This window comes from Oncorhynchus clarkii, chromosome 21 (assembly GCF_045791955.1).
Source record: "Oncorhynchus clarkii lewisi isolate Uvic-CL-2024 chromosome 21, UVic_Ocla_1.0, whole genome shotgun sequence".
NCBI classification, from domain to species: Eukaryota; Metazoa; Chordata; class Actinopteri; order Salmoniformes; family Salmonidae; genus Oncorhynchus; species Oncorhynchus clarkii.
This window is the reverse complement of record NC_092167.1, coordinates 40,917,267-40,933,260: the sequence shown is the minus strand read 5'-3', so window position 1 is coordinate 40,933,260 and position 15,994 is coordinate 40,917,267. Positions and strand designations below refer to the sequence as shown.

At 42.8% G+C, this 15,994-nt stretch overlaps 1 protein-coding gene across 1 annotated transcript in view; it reads left to right on the top strand.

The window, feature by feature from the left end:
* LOC139379032 (serine/threonine-protein phosphatase PP1-beta catalytic subunit-like) overlaps window positions 1–15,994 on the top strand; it is a 35,276-nt gene that overhangs the window by 16,621 nt on the left and 2,661 nt on the right. Inside the window, exons 2-6 of the mRNA XM_071121757.1 lie at window positions 12,465–12,596; window positions 12,732–12,962; window positions 13,319–13,423; window positions 13,774–13,845; window positions 15,063–15,214. Of these exons, the coding sequence (XP_070977858.1) occupies window positions 12,465–12,596; window positions 12,732–12,962; window positions 13,319–13,423; window positions 13,774–13,845; window positions 15,063–15,214 (692 nt within the window). The remainder of the gene's footprint in view (window positions 1–12,464; window positions 12,597–12,731; window positions 12,963–13,318; window positions 13,424–13,773; window positions 13,846–15,062; window positions 15,215–15,994) is intronic.

Below are 15,994 nucleotides of genomic sequence, written 5' to 3'. Positions count from 1 at the left end.
CGAGTTGGACCACAGAGTGAAGGAAAAGCAGCCAACAAGTGCTCAGTATTTGCGGGAACTCCTTCAAGACTGTTGGAAAAGCATTCCAGGTGAAGCTGGTTGAGAGAATGCCAAGAGTGTGCAAAGCTGTCATCAAGGCAAAGGGTGACTACTTTGAAGAATATAAAATATATTTGTTTAACACTTTTTTGGTTACTACATGATTCCATATGTGTTATTTCATAGTTTGATGTCTTCACTACTATTCTACAATGTAGAAAATAGTCAAAATAAAGAAAAACCCTTGAATGAGTAGGTGGATAGTGTATAGTGTATATGGATGAGTAAGTGCCACAGATGGATAGGGGAAACCAGTATATTTTGACTTTGCTACCTATTGTTATCTCCAAAGTTTTGGCATGTTCCATAAATTGCTTCTGTGAATCCGCCATAGAAATATAAATAATAAGATGAAACTCTGGTAATATGGATAGCTTAACTATTGAACGGTTTGGACTAGAGACGCATCTTTCTAAATTGTAATGGATAGGGTAGGCTGCTGGCAGGCTATTTGGCTGCGCAACAGCAATGCCAAGTCATGCCATGGTTAGGGGAATTGAAATGATAGGCCACAATGACTTTGCTCATGATGAATGCCGCAAATTATATCTAACAACACCCCGATCGCATCGGACATGAAACGAAACACCAATACAAATGTAACAACAGAACAAAATAGATAAATACGTTTGTGGAATTTTCTTTCTCGGGCGGCTTTTATATTATAGCATAGACACATGATTTCTAGCTGGACCAATCAAAGCAGTGGCGCATGGTCAAAACCATTCATCTTGGGGGGAGCAGGCACCTGAGACAGCGTTTTCCACCACCATTGACAAAACACCAAATTATGGAATTTCTCGCTGAAGGATGGTGTGTTGTCGCATCACTCCAACATAGATTCTACAAGTGTCTGGAACTATGTCAAGGTTCATTGAAGCTGTTCTGGCTCGTGTTGGCCCAACTCCCTATTAAGACACTATGTTGGTGTTTCCTTACCTGTAACGCCATGCTTTATAAGATAAGCTTATTTGCTATGTGTCTGTCTGTCCGTCTGCGTGCGTGCATGCGTCTTCCTGTGTGATGAATTGTTTATATCAGTCCCATGCCTGTGGTCTGTCATGGCCACTCACACAAGAACAGAGGTTGTTTGACATTTGTTCCATCTCTTTTACTGTCTGTCCGTCCCTAAGCCTCTGGCCTCTGACAGTATAGTACCCTCTTCTTCATACTGTACATATACAATACATTATCTTGCCACTGTGTTCTATTTGTGTATTTTGTGGGGGCTGGTTTTGTACAGGAATTGTGAGCATGTGGGAAAGTCATTGGAATTCCAGCAATTCGCACATGCTAGCTAGGAAAGCATATTTGAGGGCAAAATGCCGGCTAATTGAACAGTTTCCTATACCATCGGATTGAGTTACTTTTAGTTCTCCATGCATTTTCCTCGTGTCTTGTGCTTGTTTCAGTTCCCTCCAGTAGTTGCTTCTCCTTAGTATTGCTTTTACATAAGATTCACGGTATGTTGCTTGTAAAAATAAATGGGAAATGTTTCTTCTTCTCTTCCCTTCCTTCTCGGCATTCACCTTTTTATATAGCCATTGCTTTTGCCTGGTAGGAGCAAGAGACATTTAACTTTGACCCTGTTGTGCAACCGTTGTCATGGTAACCTGACAGCAGCTCGTTCTAAAATATGTTGCCCTTTTGTAATTGGGTGTGGTGAGTAGAATGATTGAGCCTGACACCTTGGAAATCAAGTTTAAAACAATGAGTTTATATCTGGTTGCTCTTTTTAGTACAGCTACTGTTGGCTTGTGACTCATTCAAAATACTTCTCTATAGATTTCGCCAGCGTGTAGTCCTAAAACCCAGAAAAAAGTTACCTCTGGTTCCTTCTGCCATCCTATGGGGAAAATGAATGAGGAAAGAAGAGGGTTTTGGGATAAACACTGAAAGGTCAGAGGTTAAAAGAGGCTTAGGAGATCTAATACGTTTTGTTCTATGAGATAGACGTCCGGTAACATTACCTTTTATGAATTATGAAGCCTTTATTTTGTATTATTACATAAATTCTTCTAAATTATACAGAAAGTGATGTTAGCTGATGAAGATTATTTCATTACACAAATGTAGAAGATCTAAGCCTGTGTTTTTGGCATTTATAATTTCTCGTAGGCTTTGTCCAACGAAACATGGCGGAGTTGGTGCCTGCAAAAAGACGCTATTACTATTTCTCTCTATTCTTATACAATTACTAAATAAATAGCCAACATATTAAAACAATTAATAAACAAGTATTACAAGTATCCATTTTCATACATACATTTAATCATCTCACAATGTCAGAGATGTGTGTATAGGTGGCAGGGAAGTCAGGCGCAGGAGAATCAAACGGAGTGTAAAATGGAGTCTTTTAATGAATGTCCACGTAACATGCTCCATAACACTAATAAGAACAGAATATAAACAAACATGGGTACGAGGACCCGTCGCGCACCTGTACAACAAACACAACACTGACAATAAACAATCTCTGACAAAGACATGAGGGGAAACAGAGAGGGTTAAATACACAGCAGGTAATGAATGGGATTGAAAACAGGTGTGTGGGAAGACAAGACAAAACCAATGGAAAATGAAAAATGGATCAATGATGGCTAGAAGACCGGTGACGTCGACCGCCGTGCACCGCCCGAACAATGAGAGGCAACGACTTCGGCAAAAAGTCGTGACACACAAATACATTTAATCATCTACATTTAATCATCTCATTATTCAGCTAGTGTTCAATACACAGCAAGAAACAATGTTTAGGCTTTTGTTTATATCCTGTTTCCATTTGGACTGAGCCTCCGTTACCATGACAACGGAGCTGCCATTAGTTATTGTTAGCTTCTATGCTAGCGGACGTCTAACTAATTTAACTATGAAAACGTAACGAACACAATACAACAATAGCATAACTACGCTCCTCTTAGCGAGCAGCCCTCTCTGTTGGCCCAAACCCAGCACAACCACACTTCTATAAATATACTGTATGATTAGCTCGAAATTACAAAGTTTAACATACCTCACATTCTCCTCCTCTTGAAAAATAGTGTCCCGATATTACAACTATACAGGTATATTATACTGTACTTTCAACTACTTGTTGGCATTGCACAGGGAACCTAAAAATGACCAATTCAACTATACCACTTACACTCAGTGGCCAGTTTATTAGGTACACACATCTAGGACCTGGTCGGACACCCCTTTGCCTCTAGAACAGCCTGAATTCTTTGGGGTATGGAAATGTTGCACAATTGGTATCAAAGGGACCTAACATGTGCCAGGAAAACATCCCCCACACCATTACTCCACCAGCATGTACCGTTGACAACAGGCCTGGGACTCATGCTGCTTACGCCAAATCCTCACTGCCATCAGCATGATGGAACTGGGATTTGTCGGCAGTGCTTGACTTAGTCCGGAACGTGGTACCGGCACCTCTAATTTTGGCGAAATTGTGTACCGAGGCAAAAAAGTTTGATCAAAGCAGAATGACGGCGAGATCTGCATTGAACGAGTGGAATCACTTCTCCTGTGCAGTGTTCCATCTGGTTTGATCTCTATTGTTGTTCTCCATTCTCTGAGCAAAGCTCTCGCTTCACTGTGTGAATACATTTGCACTTGGTTTCTCATCTTGTACTCAAACACTTTCCCAATCACTGGGTCTTTGTGTTGAGCCCCCCGTGTCTGGAGATTGGCTGTACTGTGCTGAGTAGTGTCTCGTTCTTGGATGGCGTTGAATGTGATCGAGCTGAACAGTGGAGTAGGCTCTTCTTGCTGCTTTGTGGCACTGGCAGTGTCCTGACTTACTCCCTCTGTACACTGTGTCATGAACGTCTCCGTATCCAATTTGCATCCTTGATTGGCTAACTGCGTTTCCATTTGCCTTACCAGGTCTGTACTTTATGGTGAAGTTGAAATCAGCCAATTCAGCAACCCACCTGAATTGGCTGATTTTGCATTTAACTTAGTGGTGGTCAGCACCACTGCTTTAATTTCTTTACATTCACAACCGTAAGTTAGCAGCTTGCCATAGCCTACTTGTAAATCATTTGTAAATAATGACCTTGTATTTCCTGTTATGGTGAATAACAGGTTGGCTGTGCAATGTTGTTAGCTAATGTTCTGTTAATTATATGAGCTGGCTGGACAAAGAAAACCATTATTAATTAATTAAGCAGGTCCTAAGAAACATAAGACCAATACAATTTATTTTCAAAAGAATAGAATAGCATATTTTGATTTCAATTTGGTCAGAAATGATGTATTTCTAAAATAGACATACTTTCCCCACACAACTTGAGTGTCACAAACATGTGGAACCACTGTCATATAACAGAAAAGTTGTATTTTTAAAACAGAGCCCATGTCCTCATTTTTGTGATCCTTTTGGAATTACCTGGATTTCTACATAAATTGGTCATAAAATTTGATCTGATCTTTATCTAAGTCACAACAATAGACAAACACAGTCTAATAACACACATTGAACACACCGTGTAAACATTCACAGGTCAGGGTGGGAAAAGTATGTGAACCCTTGGATTTAATAACTGGTTGACCCTCCTTTGGCAGCAATAAACTCAACCAAATGTTTTCTGTAGTTGCAGATCAGACCTGCACAACGGTCAGGAGGAATTTTGGACCATTCATCTTTACAAAACTGTTTCAGTTCAGCAATATTCTTAGGATGTCTGTTATGTACTGCTTTCGAGGTCATGCCACAGCATTTTAAATTGGTTTGAGGTCAGGACTCTGACTGAGCCACTCCAGAAGGTGTATTTTCTTCTGCTGAAGCCATTCTGTTGTTGATTTACTAATGTGTTTTGGGTCGTTGTCATGTTGCATCACCCAACTTCTGTTGTTGAGCTTCAATTTGTGGACAGAAAGCCTTACACTCTCCTGCAAAATGTCTTGATAAACTTAGGAATTCATTTTTACCATCGATGATAGCAAGCTGTCCAGGCCCTGAGGCAGCAAAGCAGCCCCAAACCGTGATACTTTACAGTTGGGATGAGGTTTTGATGTTGGTGTGCTGTGCCTTTTTTCTCCACAGATAGTGTTGTGTGTTCCTTCCAAACAACTCAACTTTAGTTTAATCTGTCCACTGAATATTTTGCCAGAAGCGCTGTGGAACATTCAGGTGCTCTTTTGCAAACTTCAGATGTGCAGCAATGTTTTTTTGGACAGCAGAGCCTTCTTCCGTGGTGTCCTCCCATGAACACCATTCATGTTTAGTGTTTTACGTATCGTAGACTCATCAACAGAGATGTTAACTTACAGAAATCTCTGGAACATGCTAACTGACACTAGAATTCTTCTTAACTTCATTGAACATTCTGCACTGTGCTCTTGCAGTCATCTTTGCAGGGCGGGCACTCCTAGGGAGAGTAGCAACAGTGCTGAACTTTCTCCATTTATAAACAATTTGTCTTACCGTGGACTGATGAACATCAGGCTTTTAGAGATACTTTTGTAACCCTTTCCAGCTTTATGCCAGTCAATAATTCTTAATCTTAGGTTTTCTGAGATTTCTTTTGTTCGAGGCAGTCCAGTGTCCTTTTGCCCATCTTAATCTTTTCTTTTTATTGGCCAGTCTGATATAATCCCAGAGCTGCCTCTTCACTGTTGACGTTGAGACTGGTGTTTTGCGGGTACTATTTAATGAAGCTGCCAGTTGAGGACTTGTGGAGGCGTCTGTTTCTCAAACTAGACACTCTAATGTACTTGTCCTCTTGCTCAGTTGTGCACCGGGGCCTCCCACTCCTCTTTCTATTCTGGTTAGGGCCAGTTTGTGCTGTTCTGTGAAGGGAGTAGTGGCAATTTATCGCATGGAATAGCCTTCATTTCTCAGGACAAGAATAGACTGACGAGTTTCCGGAGAACTGTTTCTGGCTAGTTTGAGCCTGTTATTCGAACCCACAAATGCTGATACTCCAGATACTCAACCAGTCTAAAGAAGGCCAGTTTCATTGCTTATTTAATCAGAACAACAGTTTTCAGCTGTTCTAACAATTTCAAAAGGGTTTTCTAATGATCAATAAGCCTTTTAAAATTATAAACTTGGATTAGCTAACACAACGTGCCATTGGAACACAGGAGTGATGGTTGCTGATAATGGGCCTCTGTATGCCTATGTAGATATTCCATAAAAAATCTGCCATTTCCAGCTACAATAGTCATTTACAGCATTAACAATGTCTACACTGTATTTCTGATCAATTTGATGTTATTATAAAAATGGACAAAAAATGTACGGTAATTTACGGTAGTGTATGCAATGACAGTGAGTGTGGTGCGCCACTGACTGTTATGGAAACAACAATGGTGGTGTGTGTGTGTGGCGCGGGGAGGGCAGCACGGAGCGTCTCTCTCTGGCACCAACCATGGCACTGCACTGTGCTCATGAAGGCTTTTCAGCTTGAGAGCTTTTCAGATAAACTGCTCTTTCTCTATTTTCTCTCCATCAATCACACTCTCTATTTTTCTCCCTTTCACTTTCTCTCCTTTTTATCTATTTTCTCTCCCTCTCTTTCTGTCTCCCTCTCTCGCTACACAATGACTGCCATTCACAGGCATTCACCTGACACTTCATGAAGAACAAAAAAGTGCTCTGAAGAAAAACGTGTCTGAAATGCCATGGAAGGCAGTTGGGATTTCTGCTTGACATTCACTCGGACCCAGAGTCAGGTTGCTGCGTGTCCACTGTGGGTTCACTGGTTTCCACCCCCTGTTTGTGGGACATGGGGATGGAGGAGGGAGTGGAGGGGGGAAACCTGGCCCAGTGCCTGGTAGGAAGAAAGCGAAATATCACTGAGGTCATTACCATAGTTGGGCCATTACACCTTTGGTGGTCTGACAAAGCACACCCCTCACCTGCTTAAAATTCACGAGTTGTGTTAACTCATATGGAGCCTTGATCTGAGTGAGTTTGAAAGATTTATATCTGAATTGGACGTAGTATGGAGAAAAAGCTAATAATTTCCCTCTCTTTTCCTCTTTTAACTTCTGTTAAAACAGTCCCAGTCAGTGTGGTATGTCTGTCAGTGTGAGAGTCTGAGCTGCCCTTGCTGGCCTCATATAATGAATGGGCTAATGTTGTGAATGGCTAGCTGCAGCAGCAAACAGGGCATGTATTGTTGTAGCTCTGTCATTGTGGCTGCCAGGGGGAGACTTGTGTTGTTGTTGTCAGATGTTGTTAAGTGAACCTGACTAGCTAGTTGGTGCTAGCTGGTGTTAGTGCACTTAGCATCAGTTGACCGAGGCTGGAGACTTTTTGAAGTGCTCTCCCTCAGTCCTATTTTGTCCTGAGGGACTCCTTCCTCTCCTCTGAAACAGCGCCCATATATGGTCATGCCTGGGAGAAGCACGGTCTGACTGTTATTCAGCTTCTCTCCCCTTCAACTCCAACATTAACTGAACCCTGCTCTTTTAAATGAATGGAAAAGTTCTCGACCCACCTGACCTCTTTCCTTAATAACACTCAGCTAAAGAAACTAAAAAAAGATAACTTCTAAATAGACTACAAGTTCCCCTATAACCACCACAAGACTTCCTTTGTGTTGTCTAGAAAACGACAACATATCAGACTGCTGAATGCAATGGCTGTAAATACGACGTTTCCCACACAATGAGCCAGTCTTTTAGCTTCCAAATGTTCTTTAATTGCATAAAACCATCCCATTTTCAGATACATCTCTGAAGTTATATTTTATCCAAATTTAGACAGCCTTTTACTTTGCTAAATATCAAAACGAAAAACAAGCTCTACCTCCAATGAATTCAGCCCTGTCTCTGACTAACAGCGTTCTCAAACAAACCCAGCTCACGTTTGTCTCTCTCTATGCTGAGCTTCTTTGATATGTACCCTGTTTTAGTTTCCCTCTCCACACTGTCCTGTTTAGTCTCATCGTCTTCCAGGGAATGCTTTGTGACACAACTCTCTTTGGTTGGGTTTGTTACATCAGGATGTAGTGTAGGAACTTGATTCCTCTCCTTTTTGGCCCAGACAGGACAGGCTTAACCCTCAGGAGGTTTGCTGTTGTGCGTGTGTGTCTGCGTGTGTCTGCGTGTGTCTGCGTGTGTGTGTCTGCGTTTGTGTGTCTGCGTTATTGTGTCTGAGTGTGTGTGTGTGTCTGTGTGTGTCTGCGTGTGTCTGCGTGTGTGTGTCTGCGTTTGTGTGTCTGCGTTATTGTGTCTGAGTGTGTCTGCGTGTGTCTGTGTGTGTGTCTGCGTGTGTGGGCTGGCCTTGTGGAATGTTGTGTGTGTGTTAGGGGAGGGCCAGGCTGTCCTGTGATGTCACAGACTACCGCTTCAGAAGAGCTGTCAGATAAATAGAGGAGAGGGGGAAAGAAGGGGAGGAGGAGAGGATAGAAGGAGAGAGGGTTTGGATAGGAGAGTGATCTGACCTGGCAGAGGGAAAAGTACAGAGCAGAACATTTTGTACTGGTGTTGGAAGGGTCAGCTTGTGTAGTACCCCTATTCTCCACATACCCTTTTTAGCAGTGTGTGCACACAAACTGTCAGGACAGGGCCGAATTAGGAGTGATGAATTGGAAGGTGGAGCGAGGGATTCTTTTTTTCCCACAGAACCAAAGAAAAACCACACTTTAAGCTCGTACCAACCTCACATATGAAGCAATACAAACCCACAGGAAACGATAATGTCTTTTCAATTCAAGTAACTTTTGACAAAATTTCACTTTATTCTACAGTGCGCATTTTGACTCAACCAAACAAGTGGTGACGCCTGTTCATAAACATCCTGGGCTTAGGGTGTGGAAGTCTGCTCTCTACATCAGTCAGTGGCCATGACATGACACATTAGTATTCAAACCATGAGGTAGCTGGAGAGGAGGAGCCTCTGTGTCTGCCAATCAGCTCCGCCTTAAGCTAGCAACCAACACCCATCAACACCTTGCCAAAAACCGATGACCTGCCTGGTGTGTTGCCATGGTGACAGCCTGTTGTTCCACCCCTCACCGTTGACCGTTGCAGTGCAGTGAAAAGAGGGCAGGATTAGTGGGTTGATGCAACCACTGGGAGGATTCATGGGAGGTATCTGAAGTCAAGGTCACAAGACTGTGGCTGGCAGGCTGTGTGTGCGCGCATGTCTATCGTGTAGACTTTTCCATAACGGGCTGTAAGGCGATCCCCTCCAGTGTTGCGGTGTGGTAGTGTCTGGCTGTGGTGTCTGGTGTGATGCTCTCCTCTCCTATATTGGGCCTTTCAGTCGCTTCTCTGTCAGCTGATACAACACAGACCTGCAGACACGTCAGCACCGCTCTGAGAGGGAGAGGTGGAGCGTGTCTGTGGCAGATCTGAGAGCAACACACACAGACGTACGTACACACACACCCATCTGACCCCAGCCTCCTCAGGTTTCATCCTCACTGGTGTGTGCGTGTGTGTGTGTGTGTGCTGGATGTCAGAAGGGGTGTGTGTCTATATTTTTCCGATTGAGACCCCCTCTAAATCAAACAGATCAGACTGCTGAATGCTATGGCTACTAAGAATAACACCCCTTGACTTCTTGTTAACGTGACTCTCTTTGGGATACGAGATATATTATCTAATGGGCTTAGATCACTTTTTCATGTGTGTTTTTGGAGGAGAACAGTGAATGTCTATACAGCTGGTTTAAGGTCTCGGTGCAGAAATAGCCAGGTCGTACAAAGTTCCAGTCGACAGTGCAAGTGGTGCTAGGCAGTGTCTTGGTAACTTGTAGGAATCTCTCTGCCCATACCTATGCCTCATCCGTAGTCTGCCATTAAATAGCTAGCAATGCAAAATGGAGTACATGTTTAGAAAGGGGTTTGGCATAAATCCATTGTGCATGTCTTCTTTTCAAATGCATGCTATGAAAACCATTTCTCTTAGTTATAACTGAAGATATCTAGTTTTCTCAAATGTATGATGGATTGCGCCCATTGTTCAATGTACCTTTTTCATTTAAAATGCTTTAGGGACACCTTTGTCTACATGTAGCTGACTAAATGAACGTGACCCGGTTATTTCCTGTTAAATAACAACCACAGCCAGTGCTTTTGTTCCTAGTGTTAGTAGGCCTAACTGTAGCGATCATCATGTGAGAAGGGACGCTTACACAGTCCCAGGCCTCACTTATTCTGAATGTCTGGCGTTGTGGAGGCACTCTGCATGCTGTCTGTCTATTGGGACCACTGTGTTGACACAACCCAGGCCCTCATATCAAATCCAATTTTATTTGTCACATACTTCATAAACAATGAGTGTAACCTAGGGCTGTTGCGGTGACCGTGTTACCGCCATACCGGCGGTCACGAGTCATGAAGGCAGTCAAATTCCACATGACCGTTTAGTCACGGTAATAAGGCTTCTTTCTCCAAGCTCTGATGCTATTAGCCTAGCAAACTTGCTAACTGCCTGGTACACAGCACTCTATTGTCCCTCTAATCACTCTGACGTCAATGCAAATGTAATCAAAAATCTAATCACACACTTCATGAGAGTCCATGAGCTCATGTTGCGCAACATTTCTATTGGCTGTGCAATTGTGGTAGAGAACAGAGTGATGGCCGCTAATAAAAAGAGGAGGATCCCATCAGCGTTCTATATGCTAGGCCCCTATATTTATTTCTCAACTTTCCTAATATTAAGCACATTGCTTCTCTTTACAACAGGAGTATAGTCTACCTGGCTGGCATGAAAATGAACCATGTGCATAGATCACATGTCTTTTTTCTCGCTGCCCCTGTTTCCCCTGTTTTGAGACAGGTGCATGATAAATGGTCCATTCTAAATCATAACTAATTTCACACATATATTATGTAGTATATGTAATGACAAAACTAAATCAAGAATAGTCTGATGTGTGACAATATTAGCCTATCACTTGTGAATCATATATTATCACTAGTGAATGATGCCCAGTGTAAGAAACAATGCCTTTCTTTTGCAGCTTTTTCTAATCATAGTCGCACACCTGATATAGCCTAGCCCATAGACCTATATGTTTTAATAAGGTTTGTATCATAACTAAAGTGGCCAAATAACGTCTTGAAATGAAGCACATTCATCTGCTTTAAAGTTACATTGATAACTCTAAATGAAACATATAGGAGGACCAGTTTCTTTGTTTACCCCTCAACACAGAATAGCTGCATGTGTTCACTCTCTCAAATCGTTTGGAGAAAATATTTAGATTTTATTCATCTTCGTTCAATTGTATTCTTCATACTATAAAATAATACCACGTAATTCTAAGCAAATCTTGTCTGCTAAATGAACCAGTGTAGCCCGCAGCCATATGGCATAGCCAGATCAGGACCTAACATGAGGACTACTCAGTGTATGCTGTTCTGTTCTTCTGAAATAGGCTACATTTTCTTCACATCATGTTTCTTTAGACCTGTCTAAATTAAATAATGGATTTATTGTGAAGGTGTAGGCTATATAACATGGATTTATTTGACATTTAAAAATGTCTAATAAATCTTTGTGTGGATGCCAGGAGATACTAAATGTGTTCATATTAATTAACGATCAGTTACCATGCGACCGACAGTTATTTGCTTGACAATCACTGGCTGACAACATTTTGTGACTGCCACAGCCCTAGTGTAGACTAACTAACTGTGAAATGCTTACTTTCAGGTCCTTTTCTAACAATGCAGAGTTTAAGGTAGTGCCATGAGGAATAAATACACAGTGAATAACAATAACGAGTAAAAATAACATGGTTATATACAGGCAGTACCAGTATTTACCATATTTACCCTGTTTGGCTGTTTCATGAAAACCTCACCCTCGGGACATTGGGCCGGACTGACTCACCATGTGTTCCTGTTGTGGTTATAAACACAGATTTGAAAAGTAAGTAAAAGGAAGTAGTGTTGCGTGCTCAATGGTAGTAGGGGGTACCTGCTTAGTATAGTGTTGTGCCTGCGCTCGTACCCTGAACTGGACTAGTTCACTGCCCCCCACCCTCCACCCCCTCCTCCACTTCACTTCCCTCCAGTCGTCACTTCAGCCTTGGTAGTGCTGCACTCTGACTTCTGAGTAGCAATAAAGGAACACCCTCACATACAAAATGTAGGCCTGTTGCGCCTGGCAGAAAAGTGAATTGTCACCACAGATGATATGGGGACATGACACTTTCAAAGCGAAGTTTGTCAGATGTTTTGAGACCTTTTAGTGTAGTCTGTCAAGACAGAACCACAACCAATGTCGTGGGGTGTGGTTTCATCTTGACATTACTCTACTTTTGAGGTTTGGAAACATCTGACAAAGTTCCATTGACGAGGGAAATGTGCGTTTAAGTTCTAGCACTCTTTGCCATCAAATCTAACTGTGTCTCTGTGTCTCTGTGTCTCTGCGTCTCTGTGTGTCAGTGCGGGGATGTCGCCCAGGGAAGATTGTGCAGATGTCAGAGGCTGAGGTGAGAGGCCTCTGCATCAAGTCCAGAGAGATCTTCCTCAGCCAGCCCATCCTGTTGGAATTGGAGGCTCCCCTCAAAATCTGTGGTAGGTGGTGATGATGAGGATGGTGATGGTGGCTGATGATGAGTTGTCCAGTTAAAGACCTATTATTAATTAATTGGCCTCTGTGGATGGATAGGCTATGGTAGTTAAATAACCCCCCCCCCCGCCCCTCCTCAGGTGACATCCACGGCCAGTACACAGACCTGCTGCGGCTCTTTGAGTACGGGGGCTTCCCGCCCGAGGCCAACTACCTGTTCCTGGGGGACTACGTGGACCGAGGCAAGCAGTCCCTGGAAACCATCTGTCTACTGCTGGCTTACAAGATCAAATACCCTGAGAACTTCTTCCTCCTCAGGGGCAACCACGAGTGTGCTTCCATCAACCGCATCTATGGCTTCTATGATGAGTGTGAGTAGTATGCATGCGTGCACACACACACACTCTGCGCGCACGCACACACACACACACACACACACACTCTGCGCACACACACACACACTCTGCGCGCACACACACACACACACACACACACACATCAATACATTGCCTCATGCACTTGTTAGTGTATCATACAAGTAATTGAGCTAAATACCCACCCGGCACACACCTAATTCATGTTTATTTGTCATTGAACACATACAGCCTCTGTGACAAGAGTAAAGTTGCAGATGAATACACTTGCACACACTGTCTGACATGAGTCTAGAAGATCCCAGATGATTGTATGAAGTATATTTAAACGTCACCTCTCAATGTTTCTCTAGGTAAGCGCAGATTCAACATAAAGCTGTGGAAGACATTTACTGACTGCTTCAACTGCCTTCCCATCGCTGCCATCGTAGATGAGAAGATCTTCTGTTGCCATGGAGGTACTGCTGGAAGAGCTGTCACTCAAACTCCCTGTCTGAATGATGTGGTTGTTATAACAGCATGGAGAGTTTTGTCTTGCTCAGAAAGTGAATATGTAGCGTTGGAATAATGATTACATACTACATAGGTATTAAATAGTTACAGTATATATAATAACTCAAGCAGGCATTAGACATGAGTCATGACTATGATTAAGTGAAATAAAGGCTCTGTGCACAGCAGTGCCTCTCCTACTACGTGCTGGTCCTGGCAGGGAAACTAACCTTGAAATGTGTGTGTGGTTTTTTTATGCATTTTGGATGACTGAGTGCTGTTGTCTCTGTCTCTGCGCTCCTCTGTCTCCTACCAGGCCTCTCTCCAGACCTGCAGTCTATGGAGCAGATCCGTCGTATCATGAGACCCACAGACGTCCCTGACACCGGTAGGTCCGCAAATACACAGATGGATGCACATGTACATACACATATACTGAAGAAAATATCAAACGCAACCGTTTTAAAAGCTTTTACTGAGTTACAGTTCATATCACGAAATCAGTAAATTGAAATAAATTCATTAGGCTCTAATCTATGTATTTCACATGACTGGGAATACAGATATGCATCTGTTGGCCACAGACACCTTAAAAGAAGTGGGCCTCACAATGGGCCTCAGGATCTCATCACGGTATCTCTGTGCATTCAAATGGTACATATTGTACACACACAAACACACAGAGATATGTTTTACTGTCCTTTCTCTGATATAAAATAGATTTATATTCAGAATCCTATTTCTCCTAACCCTAAACAACCCTTATCCTAACCTAACCCCTAAACAACCCTTATCCTAACCCTAACTCCTGACCTAACTCCTAACCCCTAAACAAACCTTATCCTAACTCCTAACCTAACCCCTAACTCCTAAACCCTAAACAACCGCTAATCCTAACCCTAACTCCTAACCTAACCCCTAACTCCTAACCCCTATACAACCGCTAATCCTAACCCTAACTCCTAACCTAAACCTAACCCCTAAACAACCACTAATCCTAACCCTAACGCCTAACCTAAACCTAACCCCTAACCCCTAAACAACTCCTAACCTAAAACCAACTCCTAAACCTAACCCCTAACCCTAATTGTAACACTAAACCTATGCCTAAAATAGCCTTTGTCCTTGTGTGGGCCTGAAAAATGTCCCCACGAGGATAGTAATACACACACACACACTCCTCTCCAACTCTCCAAGCTGTTGACAAAAACATGTGCTATATCCTTTAGCAGACAGTAGGGGTCATCCCAGATTGTACTGATTTTGGGCAGTGTAGCTAATTCTTCGTTAAAGAGTTTCTGATTCTCCAAACCAAATGAATATTGACATTACCATTTAGATGAGTTGTTTAAACATCACTTTAATGACTACGTGATCAACCCATTGTTATGTCAATACAGTAGACCTATGTATAGTTACATCTAATTAAGGTTCTGAGAATCATTTGAATAAGTCACAGAAAACCCAAGGGATCTAGTATCTGCTCATCAGACCTTTCTAGCAAACATCTCCTTATATGGGAGTGATGTGAACTACTGGACCGTGAGGCCATTTTACACATCTCAGATCCGTGTGTGTGTGTGTGTGTGTGTGTGTGTGTTCCAGGGTTGCTGTGCGACTTGCTGTGGTCGGATCCAGACAAAGATGTTCAGGGTTGGGGGGAGAACGACCGCGGGGTCTCGTTCACGTTTGGGGCTGATGTGGTCAGCAAGTTCCTCAACCGTCACGATCTGGACCTCATCTGCAGAGCCCACCAGGTACTGTAACCATCAACTGACCTGTCATTGTAGTCGAAACAAGACATCAGAGTAGTCCAGTACATCCACCCAAACACTGCTACACACACAATTGACAGCTCCAGTTCCCATAAACCTAAAGTATCAAATCTTAAAACACTTCCCCATTGCTGTTGAGATACTTAACAACTTTTCTTTTTACTTCTCTGATTACGTTAGTAACCACTTTATAATAGCAATAAGGTACCTCGGGTGTTTGTGATATATGGCCAATATACCACGGCTAAGGGCTGTGTCCAGGCACTCTGCATTGCGTCGTGCATAAGAACAGCCCTTAGCTGTGGTATATTGGCCATTTAAACATTGGGTGGGACTAATCCTGAATGCTGATTGGTTAAAACCGCATTCCAGCCGGTGTCTATTCCACAAGTTACCACCAGCTAAATCTATGACGTTAAAATGCCTATTTACTCTGTTCCATCTGACTGCGCAATCCACTGATCTCATCAACCAAGCCAGGCACTTTATAAACTTGATCTCCACTATAAAAAGCATCTAGACATTATCTCACATTTATTTTAGACTAACAACACCTCCTCAGGCCTTAATGGCTAAGGGCTGTGTCCAGGCACTCCGCGTTGCATTGTGCCAAAGAACAGCCCTTAGCCATATACCAAACCTCCTCGGGCCTTATTGCTTAATTATAGCAACACACTGATGTAGTTACACTTCATGACTTCGATGGTCCACTCCACTGATGTGCTGACTGTGTCCCCCCCCACTCCACTGATGTGCTGACTG